Raw genomic sequence first — 19,497 nt, forward strand, 5'->3', positions numbered from 1 at the left:
ACAAATTAAACACGACACAAAATTAAAAAAAAATACTTAGAAATTATTAAGGGGTTATATAAAATCATTAGTCTGCAGATAATCCAATTTAGTTGCTAATAAAAATCATAATCAGAGTAGCACGTATCCAAACTGAAACAAACACCGCATAAATGCAACCATTCAAATATTTCTGTTTGCTAAAAAATCCCTCGCAGATTCCGTTTATTTGAAACTGGCTACAGTGTTGCGTTGACCGAACCCTCGTCGTCATTTCCTCGTTGTAGCGCTCGTCCTGCGGAAGTGTTTGAAAGTGCCATTGCGCGAGACGAGCGCGAGCTCCACGCTGCACGAGCTGATCAATAGGCCTCCGCACGCGGCATGTGTAAGTGAACACGCTCGAGTCTGATGTTTACAGTGTCTATGTACTGTAATGTATATGGAGTTTAACACAATAATAGTTGGTAACGTGGATTAGATCGAGTGTGCTCGCTAGATCGTGTAACGTTACTAAAGATATACACTTATGTATCATGTGTATAATGCTACTTAACTGGGATTAGATAGTCTTTACCTGTTGCTTTAATATTTGAAGTTTCGCGTGATGTTTTTGTTTTTGTATTGGTCGTCTTATAAGGGTTTTTCTATCGCGTATTAATGTGGGTCGTGCCTGAGGTTTTGAGCTACTCTTGCATGGGGTGAAAGAAAGACAAGGCCTCGGTATGCAGGGACGACCATGTGCATTTCCTGATTCTTCACGCTTTTTTCTTCAAAATATCTCAAGTCAGATGTTTGTTAACAATTTTAGCCAGATATTTTTTCCAGTATTCAAGTATTATTTTATATACTACGTGCATTTATAATTTTCTCTATTATAAACTACACGCATACATTAGTTCTGAGATCACAAAATAGAGAAAAGATTCGTCCTAAAAATGTAAATAGATTAAATGTGGAATAGATTATACATGTTGAATATATTTAAACCCTTATTTTGGGCTAATCATAAAATGCATTCATTTTGAAAATGTATTTCAAAATAAAAGCCAAGGGTTTTATGTAAAGTGTTTTTTTTTAAATTGATTGTTAAATATGTTGTGTGTGTTTTATATATATATATATATATATATATATATATATATATATATATATATATATATATATATATATATATGCGCATATGCACACACAAAGTAGTGAATGTGGACTGAAAAACAAAAATACTTTTTTAAAATCTGAAATTGAGATGAAATCAAAACATACCTGGATATTTTATTACATTGGATACTATTGTCTTTTACAGTATTTTTTTTGTTTAATATAATTGTGTATCTGGATTTGTGATCTTTTATCGCTAATTAACTTTAACATGCAACATTCTAATTTCTTGTAGTTCAATTTTTTGGTTTAACCTGTCTTAAAACGCGTCATATTCAATCACTGATGCAGAGATGAAGCTAAACACAGTTTTGCAGGTTTGAAACACTTGCAGGATGTGTAAAAGGCCTTTAGCTTTAATCATATATACTGATATTGTATATTTCTCCATGCCTTCCCTTGTCCTCATCAACATTATATGTAATGCGCTGGTCGTAGTTGTGGATAAATTGGTCTACGGAAGTTAACAAACCGCAAAAAAGTTGTTTTGGTGTTGCAATGGTTTCACAGGAGGAAGTATTTTGTGAAAGCATGAAGGATTTGTAATTGTCTTTCGTGGTTCGTCTGCAGGATGGAGTGGCAGCCGGATGAACAAGGCCTCCAGCAGGTCCTGCAGCTCCTGAGAGACTCCCAATCTCCAAACACAGCCACACAGAGAGCTGTGCAGCAGGTATCCTCATCAACACAACTCTCTGTTTACTGCCATTCACACAACTCAAGGGATCCACGATATATGGGTGGTGGTGATGACCATACTGATACTAAGAATTTGTAGTATTTTTATTAAAGTGCCTCTATTATGCTGTTTTGAAGGTCTCCTACAATAGGTTTACATGCATCCAAGTTACTTGCTGCATCACCTCTTTTTTCACAATATCTGAAACGGTTCAATAAAGGATTCAGTCTCTCTATACTTGATTATAACAAACTTGAAACCATTTGTATGTTTTGTTTATTCAAATTTCAGTAATCAAAAACATGTCTAATCAATTAAATGTAGTAATTGATTTAGGATTAGATTAACAACTTATTTGTATCATTGATCATTTATTATAAAAAATGTAAGAATAATACAATCCTATAACATGTATTTTCTTCAGATTTTTTTTATTTTTTATGATTTAATACAAATATATTTTCAAAAACAGTGGTAATCAAGTGAATGCATATGCTTTTATAATGCTTTTATTCTAAGTGCTGCACAGCAGAGATTTACTAAATTAAAACATGGGCAAAAAATGAAATTCCTTAAGTAATGTTGAAATGGAATTTTACAATAGTAATGTAGTTCTGTCATTATTTCTTCAAGTTAAACCAAACTTTTATTTTGACTGCTTTTAGTGAAGACCTTTGAGTTTTTCTCAAATAAAATGATGAAATGCTCTTTCCTGGATTTGAAACTTGTGCAGACCTTTCATATTCACAAACCGCAATATTACACACTACATGAAAGGTAATATCCGAAAAAGCATATTAGGGGCACTTTAAATTATTCATAAGTCTGACAGAGGTATTAGTTCGAACATATTGATATCATTATGTAACATTACACCCTTATTTATTCATTTGTGAACTGTAAACTTAGTCTGCCAGATTTCAAAAGCACTAAACCGTTATCAAACTTTTTTTCGATGTACAATAATGTTTGGATACCTGATTTAAAATGGGCCAAAAATATTGTCATAACTATCGGCTGTGGGTCTTTTATATTAGCACAGTGAAGTTAAATAGAAAAATCTTGGTAACACTTTACAATAAGGTTCCATTTGTTATCATTAGTTAGTTAACTACATTAGTTAACATGCTAAATAGCAATCAAAACTACTTCTAAAAGCATGTTTTAATGTAATGGTAATTTCAACATTCACTAATACATTATTAAAATCAAAAGTTGTATCTGTTAATTTTTTAGGGGACCTGAGTTGACATGAACTGACAATGAACAGTTGTATTTTATTACCTAATGTTAGCAAAGATTAATAAATACTGTAACAAATGTATTGCTCATTGTTAATTCATGTTAGTTAATGCATTAACTAATGGGACCTTTCTGCTAATTGTTAAATATATTGTCATAATATAGATGAAATATACTTCACCTGTTTTTCTAAAATGGTGTCAATGTGCATGTTGAACTGCAGCTATTATTACAGTAACTGTAAATATATATATATATATATATATATATATATATATATATAATATTCTTAAACTTTTCTCTCAGAAACTAGAGCAGCTGAATCAGTTTCCTGATTTCAACAACTATCTCATCTTCGTCCTGACGAGGCTGAAAACTGAAGGTTGGTGTCTGGGTTTATTTTTGCGTAAAGCTCACCGTATTGCATGTTCTCATATTACACGTGTGTGTTGTTCCATAAGGTTTATATGCGACTATAATAATATAAATGTCTGTTGCCTTTCTTCACACTCCACAGATGAGCCCACTCGATCCCTCAGCGGTCTGATACTGAAGAACAACGTGAAGGTGCACTATCAGAACTTCCCTCCTGGAGTCGCACACTTCATCAAGCAGGAATGTTTAAACAACATCGGAGACCCTTCCCCTCTCATCCGCGCCACTATCGGTGAGTCTCTCCGCGCGCTCTAGAGTAAGTCAAGCATCTACACGAACTCAAATGTTATTGACTGGAAATTGCACTTTATTTTTTTAAAAACAACATTATCTTTAGCAAATATCAGAACGAGTATTACTTTTTCTTACTGCACATTATAATATTGTGATGCTTAAATTTAAGATTTCACAATTTTTTTTAATTTTTTAAAAAAAAAATTTCGGTCAACAACGTGAATAACTTTTTTTTTTGCGCATCCCTACAGCTAGCAGTTATCATATCATTCTGTTGCTAGTATGCTCTCAGTATTAGGAAATGTGATTCTTGTTCTTTCTGTTTTCAGGTATCCTAATTACAACGATTTCCACCAAAGGGGAGTTGCAGACATGGCCGGAGTTGCTGCCCCAGCTGTGCAACATGCTCAACTCAGAGGACTACAACATCTGCGAGGTCTGTGCCTTGCCTCTGCGCTCTTCCTAGCTGCCTTAAAGGGATAGTTCACCAAAAAAATGTTGATTCTGTCATTTACACACCCTCATGATGTTCCAAACCTTTAAGGTTCATCTTCAGAACTCAAAAGATGTCGGAATGAGATCTGAGGGATTTCTGTCCGTCCGTTGAAAGAATATTCACCCACAACTCTGAAGCTTCATAAAGAGATTGTAAAAGAAATCCGTTTGAATTGAGCGGTCTTCTGAAGAGACATGATCGCTTTATATAATGAACAGATTTTATTTAGGCTTTTATTCACATATAATCATTGATCAGCAAATGTACATGGTGTATTCAGATTTGGTAAATGGAAGCTCAGGCACGCTTGCTTGAGAACCAGTGAGGTTTATTCTCACGCCATCACGTTTTGTTCCCGCGCCTCTAGCAAGTACGGTTGAGCTTCCGCTTACCATATTTGAGTGTTCTGTGTATGTTTACTGATCAATGTTTAAATGTGAACAAAGAATCCACTGTCCATTTAACATTTTGCTGGACTGTAATACGTCTCCCCCTTTGAGAATTTGTTTATTCTGTTGATAATTTTGAAAAGGTTCTTAACCAAGTAAATCCAGACTTAGTCTCAAGGTTTTTAGAAAAAAATAATTTTTATTTTTGAATAACTATACCTGACTCTCGCCATGAACATGACCATATAAACTGGATCATATAAAGCAATCGTGTCTCTTTGGAAGACTTGGATTAAACCGCTCTTCGTTCATTTTTTGATCATAGGGGAATTAGTTACCCACACAAATAGGCCAATATGCTCAATGAAGGCCTGGAGTCAAAGTTGAAGTTCAATCATTTGACAGAGTTCACTGAAGACAAAGTTCTCCACACTTTCTTAGGCTGTAGAAAACGAGTAAGAGTATCCAGCCTCAAACTAACTCAGGATACAGAAACGCTAATACTTTCAGGCCTGGTTTCACAGACGGGGCTTAGATTAAGGCCTTCTTTCAATTAGGGCATTTAATTAGCTTTTATAAACGTGCCTTAGAAAAAACATTACTGCTGTGCATCAGTGCAAGTTGCTTTCGGTCAAAAATCCATTTTAGTCTGGACTAGCTTAAGCCATGTCTGTGAAACCAATGGATAATCAGTTGATGTCTTTTCTACAGGTTCTGAAAGGCTCTCTTAAATGTCATTGAAAATATCTTAATTTGTGTTTTGAAGATGAACGAAAGCATCTTATGGTTTTGGAACGATATGTTCCTCTTGCTCATTTATCCTGCTTTTCCTCTTCTATTTTGTCTTGCACATTCTCTTATGCAAATGTGTTTGGAAATGATGCAAGACACGGGCAAAGTGGTTGTGATGCTTCCTGGATCAGATCCAGAAATGTTCCCCACAAGTGTGAGTTGTATCTTAGTTTGTTCTCATTCACGCACACAGGGCTCGTTTGGAGCTCTGCAGAAGATCTGCGAGGACTCGTCCGAGCTCCTGGACAGTGACGCTCTGAACCGACCCCTCAACATCATGATTCCCAAGTTCCTGCAGTTCTTCAAACACTGCAGCCCCAAGATCAGGTCAGTCAAGGGAACGATGGGGATACTTTTCATGTCCCGAATTCTGTTCTTGAATAAAACTTTGGCATATTTCTTGGAATCTAATGGTCGTTCATGTGGTTCTGCAGATCTCATGCTATTGCATGTGTGAATCAGTTTATCATTGGAAGAGCGCAAGCCCTGATGGACAACATTGACACCTTTATTGAGGTAAGCATGCTGGATTTAATAATCATTTTATTAAAGGGGTGGTTGATTATGATTTCACTTTTCTTACTTTAGTTAGTGTGTAATGCTGCTGTTTGAGCATGAACAACATCTGCAAAGTTACAACGCTCAAAGTTCAAAGCAAAGGGAGATATTTGCTTTTAAAGAAATTGCTTTTTGAGGACTACAACAAACGGCTGATAGGGACTACACGGCATTCCTCCCGGGTTAGTGACATCACTAACCCTAACATTTCCATAAACCCCGCCCCCTGAACACGATTTAAAGATTATCATGACAGCATATGCTAATCAATGACTAGAAGATAACTACTCATAGCTACATACATTCATCAACTAACCATTCAGAAATTCTTCGAGTCTCTACTATTGTCTGACTCCGGTTTGAACATAAAAGTTTTAAGCTTAAGCTAAAAGTTTTTGAATATTTTAGTACATGTCATATGGAGGTAATTGAAGCTCCGCCCTCTGTGCCGGGAGAAGCAGCTCATTTGCTTTTAAAGGGACACGCTCAAAAACTGTGTTTTTGCTCACCCTCAAAAAGTGAAAATTTGAACATGCTATATAAAAATATCTGTGGGGTATTTTGAGCTAAAACGTCACATACACACTCTGGGGACATCAGAGACTTATTTTACATCTTGTGAAAAGGCCATTATACCACCCCTTTAACATTATACACCCTATGTGGACAGTAATTATTTCTCATAGTTCATTCAGATTTGCATGCATTCATTTATTCAAGGTGCAGAAGCAATTTCTGTGATCCTACGAACATGAGAATAATGCTGCTCATGACATCAGTCAGCTATTGTCAGTCTGTTATTGCTTATACAGTTAATAGACTCATGTTTTATTTAATAATAAGAAAATACAACAGGTGGTGGGAGAAAAACAGACATTTTGGATTCTGTCTGCAATAAAATCACTGTCTAGCACCTGTAAATGTCAAAATGACCTTTCGCCCCCATGTGAAACAATTACCACCTGAATACGCTATACTGTAATCTGTGTTTTAATCTGTTTTCCTCCTGGGCTGTTTATCCAGAGTCTGTTTGCGCTGGCCGCAGACGAGGACTCGGAGGTGCGGAAGAACGTGTGCAGGGCTCTGGTCATGCTGCTGGAGGTGCGAGTTGACCGACTCATCCCTCACATGCGCAGCATCGTTGAGGTAAGAAGAACTTGATGACCCAGAAGTGGTGTACATGTTGACCCATCAGAGATGCTGATGATGTCGACTGTTCCCGCAGTACATGCTGCAGCGCACACAGGACCCGGATGAGAACGTGTCTCTGGAGGCCTGTGAGTTCTGGCTTACGCTGGCTGAGCAGCCCATCTGTAAGGATGCCCTCTCTGGACACCTTGCACAGTAAGTGACTTTTCTCTTTCCTTGGAAGAGTCATGCAGTAAGTGCATTTGCTTCAGATGTCAACCGCACAACGTGACGTGAAATGCACAAGACGAGGAAAAAAATTTATGCTTTTTGTGAACTCAAAAGTTGGATAATCCGGGTAAAACTTTTTTGTTTAATTGAAGGAATAAAGCTATACATTGTGACTAAAGCTTGGTACATTTACAAATTCTTTAAATTTTAATCTGTTGAAATGCATGGCTGCGTTTGAATCTGTGTCAATCAAGAAAAGGAACTAATTGCAGCCAGTTGGTGTAGTTAGCACATCTACCAGCAGGGGCTAACTGGATCATAACCAGCCAAACCTTGACCATTTGATGATCCAAATGATGCCTGGTCAACATAAAACTTAGTCAGACATTAGCAGCCAGTTTAACTTCTGTAGTGACTTATTTCCAGGTGGCACAGGATTTTTTTTTATTTAAAAAAAAAAAAAAAAAAAGTTTTTTAATAAAATGCAGTGGTAAATATTTTTTTTTGACATTTTAGACAATTAAAATAGCTGCAGATCAAACAGTATAGGAGAATCTGAACAAGTTGGAACCATTTGTATTGTTTTATTGTAATAATAATAATAATAATAATAATAATAATAATTATAAACAAATTATCATCATTATTGTTTTTAATAAATTATTATTATTAATTTAAGATAATTAAAATAGCTGTGATCAACTGGTATTTTTTTTAATGTATTAATTGTATAAAAATCATTTAATGAAAAAAAATAGACATTTTATACATTTAAAATAGCTGCAGCATAAACAATATAGCAGAATCTCAACCAGTTGGCACATTTCTATTGTTCTATTTCTATACAAGTTCTAGCATTTGAACTTCCTGTATGTTGCAATAGAGATTATCTCATGTTTGCTTTATTGTCAGAGATGCTCTTGACTTCTTCACATCCGTCTTATACCTCAAGTATCTTGATTACTAATTTTGACTTCCTGTCTTTAATCTCCCTTAGACTAGTTCCTGTTCTGGTGAACGGGATGAAGTACTCTGAGATTGACATCATTTTGTTAAAGGTAAGTTACTTTGCTTCATAATCATAAGAAGTTCTACATCAGTCTGTCCTTGGGTATGATTATATCATTATTCGTGATTTTCTCCATGATTTTCAAGTATTCATACTGTCTGACCCAAGGCCTTTGACACTCAATCATTGCTGTCCAGAATTGACCAGCTGTGTTTCATCACATGGTGACTTTCTACTTCCTGTTTAGGGTGATGTGGAGGAAGACGAGGCCGTGCCGGACAACGAGCAGGACATAAAGCCTCGCTTTCACAAGTCTCGTACGGTCACCCTTCGCCACGAAGGTGATGAAGCGGAGGAAGGAGAGGACAGTGATGACGATGATGACGACGATGACGACAGTCTTTCCGACTGGAATCTGCGTAAGTGTTTTAAATGAGAAACCAACCTGTATTGGAAATATTGCCAATTTAAGCAAATATCACATACTTGGTGTTTTCTGTGGAGATGATTACACTCATAAATGTCATGATTGTCAGTGATGTTTCATTACTCATACTGTCTGATCCACAAAGCTTGCAGTTAGATTGGTGCTTGGAGAAATCCAAGAGGTCTAACCCTGTTCATTTGCTCTGTAGGTAAGTGTTCGGCAGCTGCCCTTGATGTCCTGGCAAATGTGTTTCGGGATGAGTTGCTGCCCCACCTGCTCCCTGTGCTGAAGGAACTGCTGTTCCACCCGGACTGGGTCAGTAAGGAGTCTGGTATCCTGGTGCTTGGAGCCATAGCTGAAGGTATAGTCCACTGGATGAGGATGTGTAAAATGTAACCCTCTTTCTACTAAACCTTGACTTTGTTCTGACTTGAATGCTATAATACAGCTTACTAAATTCTATATGTGTTGTGTACTGCCCACTGTTTTAGACTATGAATTATTTTTTTAACAGTAATTTGCAATATAGTGAGGTCATGTGATAGTGTAGCATATTTAATTCAAGTTGCAATTTGGTCATTTTTGCGCACAAAAATTTGTGGCAATTTAATCTAGTCACTTTGGCCAAATGTAAAAGTTAATTGGCAAATCTTTTATTCATAGCAAATCTGTAAAAAGGCTAAATGTAAAATGGATGAACATGCACACCACTTCTATGTAATATCCAAATTGACAGCAAAAATACAAATATATATATATATATATATATATATATATATATATGTATGTATATATGTGTGTGTGTATATATATATATATAAGATATATTTCTGACCTCAAACTTTTGAACTGTAGTGTATGCTCTGCAAAAATATTTGAATGGAAGAATGACTGTTCTGACCCTGTTCTCTCTCTCGTCCCCAGGCTGTATGCAGGATATGGTGCTGTACCTGCCTGAGTTAATTCCTCACCTGATCCAGTGTCTCTGTGATAAGAAAGCACTTGTCCGCTCCATCGCCTGCTGGACTCTGAGTCGCTATGCACACTGGGTGGTCAGCCAGCCACCCGACTCCTACCTCAAACCCCTCATGACCGAGCTGCTCAAACGCATCCTTGACAGCAACAAGAGGGTTCAAGAGGCCGCCTGCAGGTGTGTTTGACCCGCTGTTGAAGAACATACAGTTACTCCATCCAGACCAACTCATAAATGACTATCCAACCATGTCTGCTAGGGGTGTAACCATAAACTCGTGTCACAATTCGATACAAATCACGATACGATCTTGATATTTTAAGCCAAAATACGTTGTTTTTTTTTTACTATTTATTATTAGTTGTTATAGGGCTGTGAAACGATTAATCGCGATTAATCGCATCCAAAATAAAAGTTTGTTCTCACATAAAAGTTTGTGTTCTACATACATGCATGCATACATACATACATACATATACAAAATAATTATGCACAGTACACACACATTTATTTTATTTTGGATGCGATTAATCGTTTCACAGCCCTAATTATTATAATATTATTATTCCCCCATTGCAGCATTATACATTATATTCAACATATATAGTATCACTGAAGCGCATGCTTTTATCTAAGCAGGCATTATTTGGATCTCTTACACAGACTCGCTCTTAATGCACTATATAAAAATAAACAATCTAAAACGCTTTGAATAATCATACTTCTAAAGTAATACTAAAGTAAATGTGATAAAGTGAAAGCACAAACTTGATTTAAATCACCATGAGTTCCAGTGCACGTATCCTCTTCAGGCGATCATTTGCAGTTCTAATCGCAAGAAAGCGTGTCAAAATGACTATTGCCAAATTGTAAATGGTTGGTTCATCAAAAAATGCTAATTTTGCATTTACTCACATGTTTTCACCTGTCACACAAGCATTTGAACATAGATTTTGCGCTTGATCACATTTAATCATATTTTCTGTAAGAGCGCTTTGGATGCGCAAGAGGAATTGAAATTTTAGTTTCATAACAAGTATCCTAATCCTGACCTTAAGTATGACGTGTTTTAGTGACCAAAAACGCATTCTGTGTGAATGGCCCCTAAGGTCAGTTTCTGGTTTACAATGGTATAGCTCGTCACCTCGTCTGGCAAAGATTGAGTTCCGCTGGTTTATCTGGTTGGCCAGTCAGCCTCCCAACCTCAAGAGCAAGAAAGTGCCTAAAATCCTCTTAAACGCATCAAACCAGACATTTCCCTGCTGAAATATCTTTAACCAGTCACCTTTCAGATAGGAAATGTGTTTCTGAAGATGTCGGCACGTTGAGCTAATGCAGATCCTTTTTCTTTCCATCAGCGCATTTGCGACCCTGGAAGAGGAGGCCTGTACAGAGCTGGTTCCCTACTTGAGCTTCATTCTGGACACACTGGTGTTTGCCTTCGGCAAGTACCAGCATAAGAACTTGTTGATCCTCTATGATGCCATCGGAACCCTTGCTGACTCTGTCGGACACCATCTTAACCAGCCGGTAAGATCGTGTTCATTTTGAGCATGAACGTGATTCTTGAACGTTTTCGTCTTTAATTAATTGTGCCTTTTTTTTGTTGTTGAGCAGGAATACATCCAAAAGCTCATGCCCCCTCTGATTCAGAAATGGAATGAGTTAAAAGATGAAGACAAAGATCTGTTCCCCTTGTTGGAGGTAAAGTACTTCTGCCCTTTTGGATTGTGTGATATTCATACTTCAAAGACAGAAATGTCTCAAGAGTTTGCCCCTTTTTCCTTGTAGTGTCTGTCTTCAGTGGCCACAGCACTGCAGAGTGGTTTCCTGCCTTACTGTGAACCAGTTTACCAGCGCTGTGTCACCCTGGTCCAGAAGAACCTCGCTCAAGCCATGGTCAGTCGACATGCACGCTTGTTTGAGAATGAACACCATAGCATGTTGTCTTTAGTTTATTCCCTACATCTGTTTGTCCTGTTCTTGTTGTAGATGTATAACCAGCAGCCTGACCAGTATGAGTCCCCTGATAAAGACTTCATGATTGTGGCCCTTGATCTGCTCAGCGGTCTGGCCGAGGGACTCGGGGCTCATGTAGAACAGCTGGTCACCCGCAGCAACATCATGACCCTGCTCTTCCAGTGCATGCAGGTACGGTTAAATCAGTTGGGATGAGCCCAACTCAAATCGGTTTAGTGGTCTTACAGTCTGGTTTAGTTTATCCTCAAGTGCTAAAATACCTGAAACTGAATAAACTAAACATAATAAACAAAAAATAATTAAAATTATAAAGATAGAAAATGACAAACACAACAAAACTTAAACTAAAATTACAGTTAAAATAAAGAATATAAAATTAAAATCTAATTCAAAATATTGACAAAAACCAATAGTATCTCAATGATACAATAGGGCTGTTACTTTATGTTCGAAAATCGATTGCAAAATCGATCGGACCAACCAACGCAAGTTTCGAAAATGAAAATAGGGAATCGATTTTAACGGTCTTCTCTCGGAGCGCGTCCAGCTCGTCACGATACGCCCACAGCGAACGCGGGTCACACAGCAACTGCAGGCTCTGACAAACACATAACAGCAAATTATACTTCTGCATAATGTGTCTCTTTTTACAACAAAACTGAATTCTGCCGGTATGCAGACAGTCTCATGCAAACAGATACAGATTCGGGCTACGCGTCTACAATCGCCTATGCAGGTGAAATTTGTTTGACATTTCTAATCGTAAACACAGCTATGTTGAAGCCTGCAGTGATGTTTTTCATGTTATGGCAGTCCACTCAGCTTATTGTTTTTCGAGAATGTTGCACTCCTGTTTGTCATTGTGCACGAAACTTCACGCCAATAAATCATCAGGAATATTTGCTGACTTGTGCGCGTCTCAAGCACCCTCTTTACGTTCGTCCTAATGCCTGTTAGTTGTCCGTGGATTTGCCCATATTTGGCGTTTAATATGGAAACGTCTTTAGACATGGAAAATCGATTTTACAATCGATTCAATGAACACTTATGTCTCAAAAATCGAACAGGATTTTTTCACAAAAGTGACAGCCCTGTGATACAAACACTGTATATAATACACACTTGCAAATATTGCATATAAATATTATTAGTAATCATGTGGTTTTATTAAACCACACTGTAAAAATACATAATGTAATATACATAATATAAACAATCAATGTATTTATGTATTGTAACAAGATCCTGCAGAGGGCGCTAACTGCCTTGTGATTCTTACACTTTACAGCATGATCAAATCCTTAGGCGTTTCTCAAAACCAAGTATGCAAAGTTTGGTAGTTTGGACTTGACAAGTTCGTAACTCCCGAGGACGAAAGTCTGGTAATTCTGCAAAAGGAAACAGCAGCGTACTTGATAACGTCACTCACCTCGCCTTGGCTACGGTTATCCTCACTGCATACAATAAAACAAAATATGATATAAAACACCACATTATCTCTGCATATTTATAACAATACAAAATATAAAACGCAACCCTGCCTCTTTTCGTTGTCATAAAAAAAAAGAAACATTATTGTGGTTTAGGCAATATGTACACACATACTCTGATTATCTTCGCTATATGTATAATAAAATAAAATGTGACACAACACAACCCTTTCTCTTTTCATTTTTCTTTTTAAAAATTGTGTGCACACATAATCTTATCTTGACTATATGTATAATAAAATGAAATGCGACATAAAAAAAAACCCCTGTCTTATTGTTAGATGTCAGTTTTAATGAGCAATAATAGCTATTATAAAAGTATAAGTATAAAGTGTAAGAAGTTTATACAATAGGAAATAAATACAAGCAAACAATTCAGTCAAACGTACAAAGGCAGCGCTCTAGTACAATGGTATATATAAATAACTTAAAGGGATACTCCACTTTTTTTGGAAATAGGCTCATTTTACAACTCCCCCAGAGTTAAACAGTTGAGTTTTACCGTTTTCGAATCCATTCAGCCGATCTCCGGGTCTGGCGGTACCACTTTTAGCATAGCTTAGCATAGATCATTGAATCGGACAGGACCATTAGCGTCTCTCTCAAAAAAATGACCAAAGAGTTTCGATATTTTTCCTATTTAAAACTTGACTCTTCTGTAGTTACATCGTGTACTAAGACCGACGGAAAATGAAAAGTTGCGATTTTCTAGGCTGATATGGCTAGGAACTATACTCTCATTCCTGCGTAATCAAGAATTCAATGAAACTGTCTGATTCAATGATCTATGCTAAAAGTGGTACCGCCAGACCCAGAGTTCGGCTGAATGGATTCGAAAACGGTAAAACTCAACTGTTTAACTCTGGGGGAGTTGTAAAATGAGCCTATTTCCAAAAAAAGTGGAGTATCCCTTTAATAGAAATGCTAATTGTGTGCTGTGTGAACGATGCCTAACTGGTTTATTTGTCATATAATTAAAGGACACCATGCCAGAAGTGCGACAGAGTTCGTTCGCTCTCCTAGGGGACTTGACGAAGGCGTGTTTCCTTCACGTGAAGCCATGCGTCGGTGAGTTGTGTTCTTTGACATACTGAGTAAACCTGACAATTGGAGAGCCGGTTTCTCATGCTAGCTGTTGCTTGTGTGTGTGTGTTGTGCTGGTCAGTTTGTCATTGTTGTCCGTTTACCCTCTCCAGCTGAGTTCATGCCTGTCCTGGGTGTCAATCTCAACCCCGAGTTCATATCTGTGTGCAACAATGCCACGTGGGCCATCGGAGAGATTGCTATTCAGATGGGTGAGTGTTTGTGCGCACACAACTCCCACCCATATACACAATATTCACTGCGGTGCAGTTATTTTCTCTGAATGACATGTAATGCATTGTGATTCTGCAAATCCGATATCTGTCCTGTGTTTTGGGCAGCCATACAAAGTTTTGTTTTTTAGATGGTATTGCTCACTCACTGTCGGCATTGTGCGGATTTTTGATTTTTATTCATTTGCAAGGGAAATGCTTTTGAAATGGGTTTGTTACTCTCCAGATTGTGACTCTCCATCTAGCAGTTAATTAAGCAATGAATCCATCTGTCAGATAATTTTTTTTAGGCAATGGGCCACATCAATCTGCTTTTATCATTAATCTTACATTTAATTTGTCTGGCGTTTTTCCAGGTACGGAGATGCAGCCTTTTGTGGCCTTGGTTCTCAATAACCTCGTGGAGATCATCAACCGACCTAATACACCCAAAACTCTACTGGAGAACACAGGTGATTAGATCCAGCACGAACAATTCACACAATCACTGCATTAAAATCACACTGAATATATGATGAACTCTAAAACAGACATTCGAATCCTGAATTACCTGTAGAAACTGTTCTTCTGATTTGTGTGGCTTTGACTGGTGCCGATTTTTAGCTTGAAACTTGAAGACGCGCTCATGTCCCTTTTTTGTGCTTTTGAAACAGCCATTACGATTGGTCGACTGGGATACGTGTGTCCACAGGAAGTTGCCCCCATGTTGCCACAGTTCATTCGCCCATGGTAAGACGTTGATTGAACCATTGAGTGCATCTTATGTATGTCTGTTTTCATGCGTCTTAAACTATAGAGTCTAACGAACCTCTCCATTAACATCCCTTTTTTTATTACCTAGGTGCACGTCACTTAGAAACATTCGGGACAATGAAGAGAAAGACTCCGCCTTCAGAGGCATTTGCATAATGATTGGGGTAAATCCGGGAGGAGTCGTACAGGTGAGGGGGAAACCAAATCCATTGTCCAAATGGGGATAATTTTAAATTTAATGATTGAGTTTATAATTTAATAAAACGAAATGAATGCATTCATTACTTCAATAGATCATAAATCACCCCAAAACCTTGATTATTTCTGCAGCAATATTACGTGCGTCTTAAATATTGTTATAGTAATGTGACACATGTGACCCTGGATCACAAAACCAGTCATAAGTCGTAAAGATGCCATTAAACAAGTATTTAAAATATGCTGTCTTTATGTTGTTTTTTAAATTAATTTGGAGCGTAACTGTGAAATTATTATATGAAAAATGTATAAAAACGTGAGTGTTTTTAATCGTGATTAATCACAGAAAAATGCGATTAATCAAGGAAGGAAGTAAGGAAGGACTTAAAAAAAAAAAAAAAAAGTTTGGACACCCCTGGTCTAAATATTTCAGTTTGGCTTTCATAAAGTTTTTTTTATTTGCTTTGACACAGGACTTCATCTTTTTCTGTGATGCTGTGGCCTCCTGGGTAACTCCAAAAGACGATTTGAGGGACATGTTCTACAAGGTACGAATGCGCTTCTTCAGGAACTAAAACTTTGATTTGTTGTGTTTACAGTTGGCCGAGATAGAAGCACTACGTGTTAACATCATTTGCCCATACTCTCTCTAGATTTTGCACGGCTTCAAGGATCAGGTTGGCGAGGATAACTGGCAGCAGTTCTCAGAACAGTTTCCACCACAGCTGAAGGAGAGACTTTCAGCCTGTTATGGTGTGTAGATGCCGCCCCTGCTGACATGAGATTCTACTATTAGGTGAGAATAACCTCAGTGATAAAGTAACATTTCGAAATCATGCTGGAGAAACATCGCGCCACCTTTTTCTTTACTTGCAGGTCAAATCTGCGGGAGGGTTACTGTCTGTTTGTGGGAACTACCTGCTGTTGGAGCCAAAGACGTGTGACGGTTTGCGATCTGTTGTGATCCTGCTTCATGTAGTGAAAGAGGATTTGATAGAGTTAATGTGAAATCAACCATTTTATTGTCACACTTTGGCTTCTTACTCGCTCATAACGGGAATGAAACCTGAAGCTCAGGGATCTTGATCGGGAGGGAGGGATCGTTCAGGCAAGATTCACCAGCTGCTTATTGGACAAAACGACGCCATTCAGTAGTCCAGCCTTAGCAAAGCATGGCTTCTCAGCTAGATGCCAAAAGCACACACACACACACACACGCACACACATGAAAAATGCAACGAGCGGCATACATGCTTAAGGCAAACTGCCTGAACAAAAATGAGGTTTTCTTTGAGATAGATCACCCAAAAATGAAAAGTTTTCATCCTTTTGTTACTCAAAATCTGTGCGACGTTGGTTAGCACAATCTTTTGCTTAAAACAAAAAAGTGGATTATATCTCCAAATAGGACAAATGTTAGCATTTAAGAGTAGTTATGCAGTGTTTGAGAAACAGGCAATGTTTCTGAAGCCATGCAATGCGTGAGCAACAGGCTGAAATTTAGTTATTGACTGAAAATGTTCCTCAATTATTTAACACAAGATGTACTTAAACCTTACTAACTTTTATTGTGTATTCTTATACCTTTTTTTAAATGCCGTAGTCATTATCCACTTTTGTGTTTTATGCAAATGTTCATTTTTGGGTGCACTTTCACTATAAAAGTTCTTAGTTTTGCTGGTAATCGTTTAACACGTGTTTGCTAATGACAAAAGCATGCAATCATTATGACATAAGTACGTATTTCCGTATTTTCTGCCTGCTTAATTTCTTTCCGCGGCGGCACATTACATTGAGCTATATTTTCATTCCATGAACAAACTGCTATTAATGCATTGATAATTCTGCTTTAGCCTGTAAGAACCATAATGGAGTTGCTGATTTTCCGATGTTCACGTGATGTTTCATTAAGCGGATACTCGGTTTTGTTTTCTTTTTCTTGGTTCATCTAAAACGCATGGCAAGAAGGGCAATGAGGTTTCTTTACAAAGTAACTAACAAGTAATCTTTTTCCGGTTTGATCGATGCGATCTATTTAAGCATTATTCCTTTTCGTGTTGCGAACATCACATGTAAAGATTGATCTAAGAAACCTTGCACCAAGAATTCACTGTAGAGATTGAGTGTTTTGCCTCCGCTGCTTTTAAAATAAATGATAGGGAGTTAAATAACTATAATTCTTAAGGAACTTTAGTTACAGGCGTTATTGATAAGCACTTTCTCTAAGGAGTCGGACTGTCAGGTTCCCCCTCATAAGATGGGGAGCTATTGAAGTTATGAGTAAGAATGCTTGGCTTGTGTAGGGACAATCTAACATGAGTGATAAAGCGGTTTCTTTAATGAGCTTCGATTTAACACTGGGTATACTTTTAGCAAAGAGAGCTAGCCTGTGTTATAGCATGTAATGTGGTAAGATTCTCCTACACGATATGCAATTGTTCTTTTAGACGGACTGATGAATTGTGTGAAAATGTGCAGTATAGGTTATCAGGAGTAAAAATAAAATAGAAAAATGTTATTTGATTTTAAGTATCATGTAATTGGAAGTGCATTGCTCTGTTGATGGGGTTTAGGAAAGGGTTCCCAAATCTATTTTTTTGTCCCTTCTCTTTAGTTGTTTTGATCATGCTTAAGCTGTTGTCCTTTAAATGCCTTTAAAGCAATATGCATGTTCGTCTCTATGAAAAGTCAGTTGCATCTTAAGGTTTCTTCTCTCATCATTAAACACTAGCTCTGACAATCTCATTTTTAAAATGTATACATTTTTTTTGTAAGCTGCTCCACCCTTTAGGGTTGTTTTTTTTTTTTTTTTTTTCATTTTTTTGTAAAAGCCTATATTCCAACATTTAGACTGTATTTCAAAGATTTAAAAAAAACAAACTTTGTTTAAAATGGGATGTGACCTACTTTAACATTTGATTAAAGAAAACTGAAGTTTAACCTTAAATAAAAAAAAAAGAAAAGTGTAAATGCAAAGTGGATATTATTGAAAATGGTGTGGTCCTATTTTACAATCATGCTGTTAAGGATTTAGAATTTGGAGAAGAAGCCTCAGTTTCTAAATGATTAGTGCATTTGCTCCAGTTACTGTAATAACAAAAATGCTGCCAAGCAGAACCTGTGTTCCTCCAAGGCCGTGGTATCTTTTTTTTTTTTTTTTTTACTTTTTTTTTACTTTTTTTTTTACTTTTTCATTTAACATTTTAAGTTTGTGTTAATATAGTTTTGTTTAATATATTTTATTTTGTGCACATGCACAAAGATTTTTTTAGACTTTAAAAGTTTTTTTTTTTACTTTTGATTTCTTTTTGTTTAAAGAATTTTAGTCAGATTTAAAAGGACAAATGCATTTAGCTTATGATTTTCAGAAAGTCTGCTGAAGCATTGCTTTTCCTCCCCCTTTCCCACTCTTCTTTTATGTTGACTTGTTTTTCCAGTGATCACCTTTCTTTAAATTCTTTGAATGGAGAAATAAACATTTTCTGTCCAATGAAAACAAATTGTGGTCTCTGATTTTTAACTTTAGCTGTCCAGATGCTGACAAAATGGCCTCTAGACTCACTAGCGGTCTCAAAAAGGTGGCAAAACTACATGAACATATGCATACACGCACATAAAGTGAATCTTTTTGGTTCACTTTTATTGAATGCCAACTTTAATTTTTTCAATTACACATGGTTTATTTACTTAATAATTTTAAGGCAACTGGTTTCCTCACTTTTTTTAAGTTGTCAACTGATTTACACTGAAAACATTTCTCTATACTGTACTGAATGCCAAATAATTTGTCTTTAGTGTGGGACAACTGAAACCACTGACCCCACCTACTATAATCTGCAAATTACGTAAATGTTGGATTGTTATATATTCAAAAATTACTCGAGAACCAATTATACATATTGTCTGTCACAAAAACTCACCTCAGTGATCAGCATCATGTATTAAATACAAACCAGACACTGGTGTTGACATAATTAGGCATTTAAAAAAAAAAAATATATATATATAATAGCTACATTTTTTCTTTGTTTTA

At 36.8% G+C, this 19,497-nt stretch overlaps 1 protein-coding gene across 2 annotated transcripts; it reads left to right on the forward strand.

Moving 5' to 3' along the window:
• The first annotated feature begins 265 nt into the window (after nucleotides 1-265).
• Nucleotides 266-18,427, forward strand: tnpo2a (transportin 2a). Of its 2 annotated transcripts, none has more exons than XR_014606735.1 (25): nucleotides 266-364; nucleotides 1,708-1,807; nucleotides 3,362-3,437; nucleotides 3,573-3,722; nucleotides 4,054-4,160; nucleotides 5,595-5,728; nucleotides 5,836-5,917; nucleotides 6,983-7,105; nucleotides 7,185-7,303; nucleotides 8,316-8,376; nucleotides 8,575-8,746; nucleotides 8,963-9,115; nucleotides 9,679-9,904; nucleotides 11,086-11,257; nucleotides 11,345-11,431; nucleotides 11,519-11,626; nucleotides 11,720-11,878; nucleotides 14,178-14,265; nucleotides 14,363-14,492; nucleotides 14,870-14,965; nucleotides 15,167-15,242; nucleotides 15,355-15,454; nucleotides 15,938-16,012; nucleotides 16,118-16,260; nucleotides 16,341-18,427. XR_014606735.1 is itself a non-coding variant. In XM_084117506.1 (25 exons), the coding sequence occupies exons 2-24, from the start codon at nucleotides 1,709-1,711 to the stop codon at nucleotides 16,223-16,225; spliced, it is 2,670 nt and encodes an 889-aa protein (XP_083973632.1). In that variant the 5' UTR covers nucleotides 266-364; nucleotide 1,708; the 3' UTR covers nucleotides 16,226-16,260; nucleotides 16,341-18,427. The 2 variants fall into 2 exon arrangements, 1 of the variants encoding a protein (XP_083973632.1); XM_084117506.1 differs by having other exon boundaries at nucleotides 14,394-14,492.
• Nucleotides 18,428-19,497: the final 1,070 nt, after the last annotated feature.

The sequence above is a fragment of the Abramis brama genome, assembly GCF_963993115.1.
Source record: "Abramis brama genome assembly, chromosome: 1".
Lineage (NCBI taxonomy): Eukaryota > Metazoa > Chordata > Actinopteri > Cypriniformes > Leuciscidae > Abramis > Abramis brama.

What these genes read in the sequence shown, in the direction of transcription:
- tnpo2a (XM_084117506.1), top strand. Translation starts at nt 1,709, where the DNA reads ATGGAGTGGCAGCCGGATGAACAAGGCCTCCAGCAGGTCCTGCAGCTC. An exon ending in GACACCATCTTAACCAGCCG is followed by an intron (nt 11,258 to 11,344) that starts GTAAGATCGTGT and finishes GTTGTTGAGCAG; the next exon opens with GAATACATCCAAAAGCTCAT. An exon ending in AGAACCTCGCTCAAGCCATG is followed by an intron (nt 11,627 to 11,719) that starts GTCAGTCGACAT and finishes TTCTTGTTGTAG; the next exon opens with ATGTATAACCAGCAGCCTGA.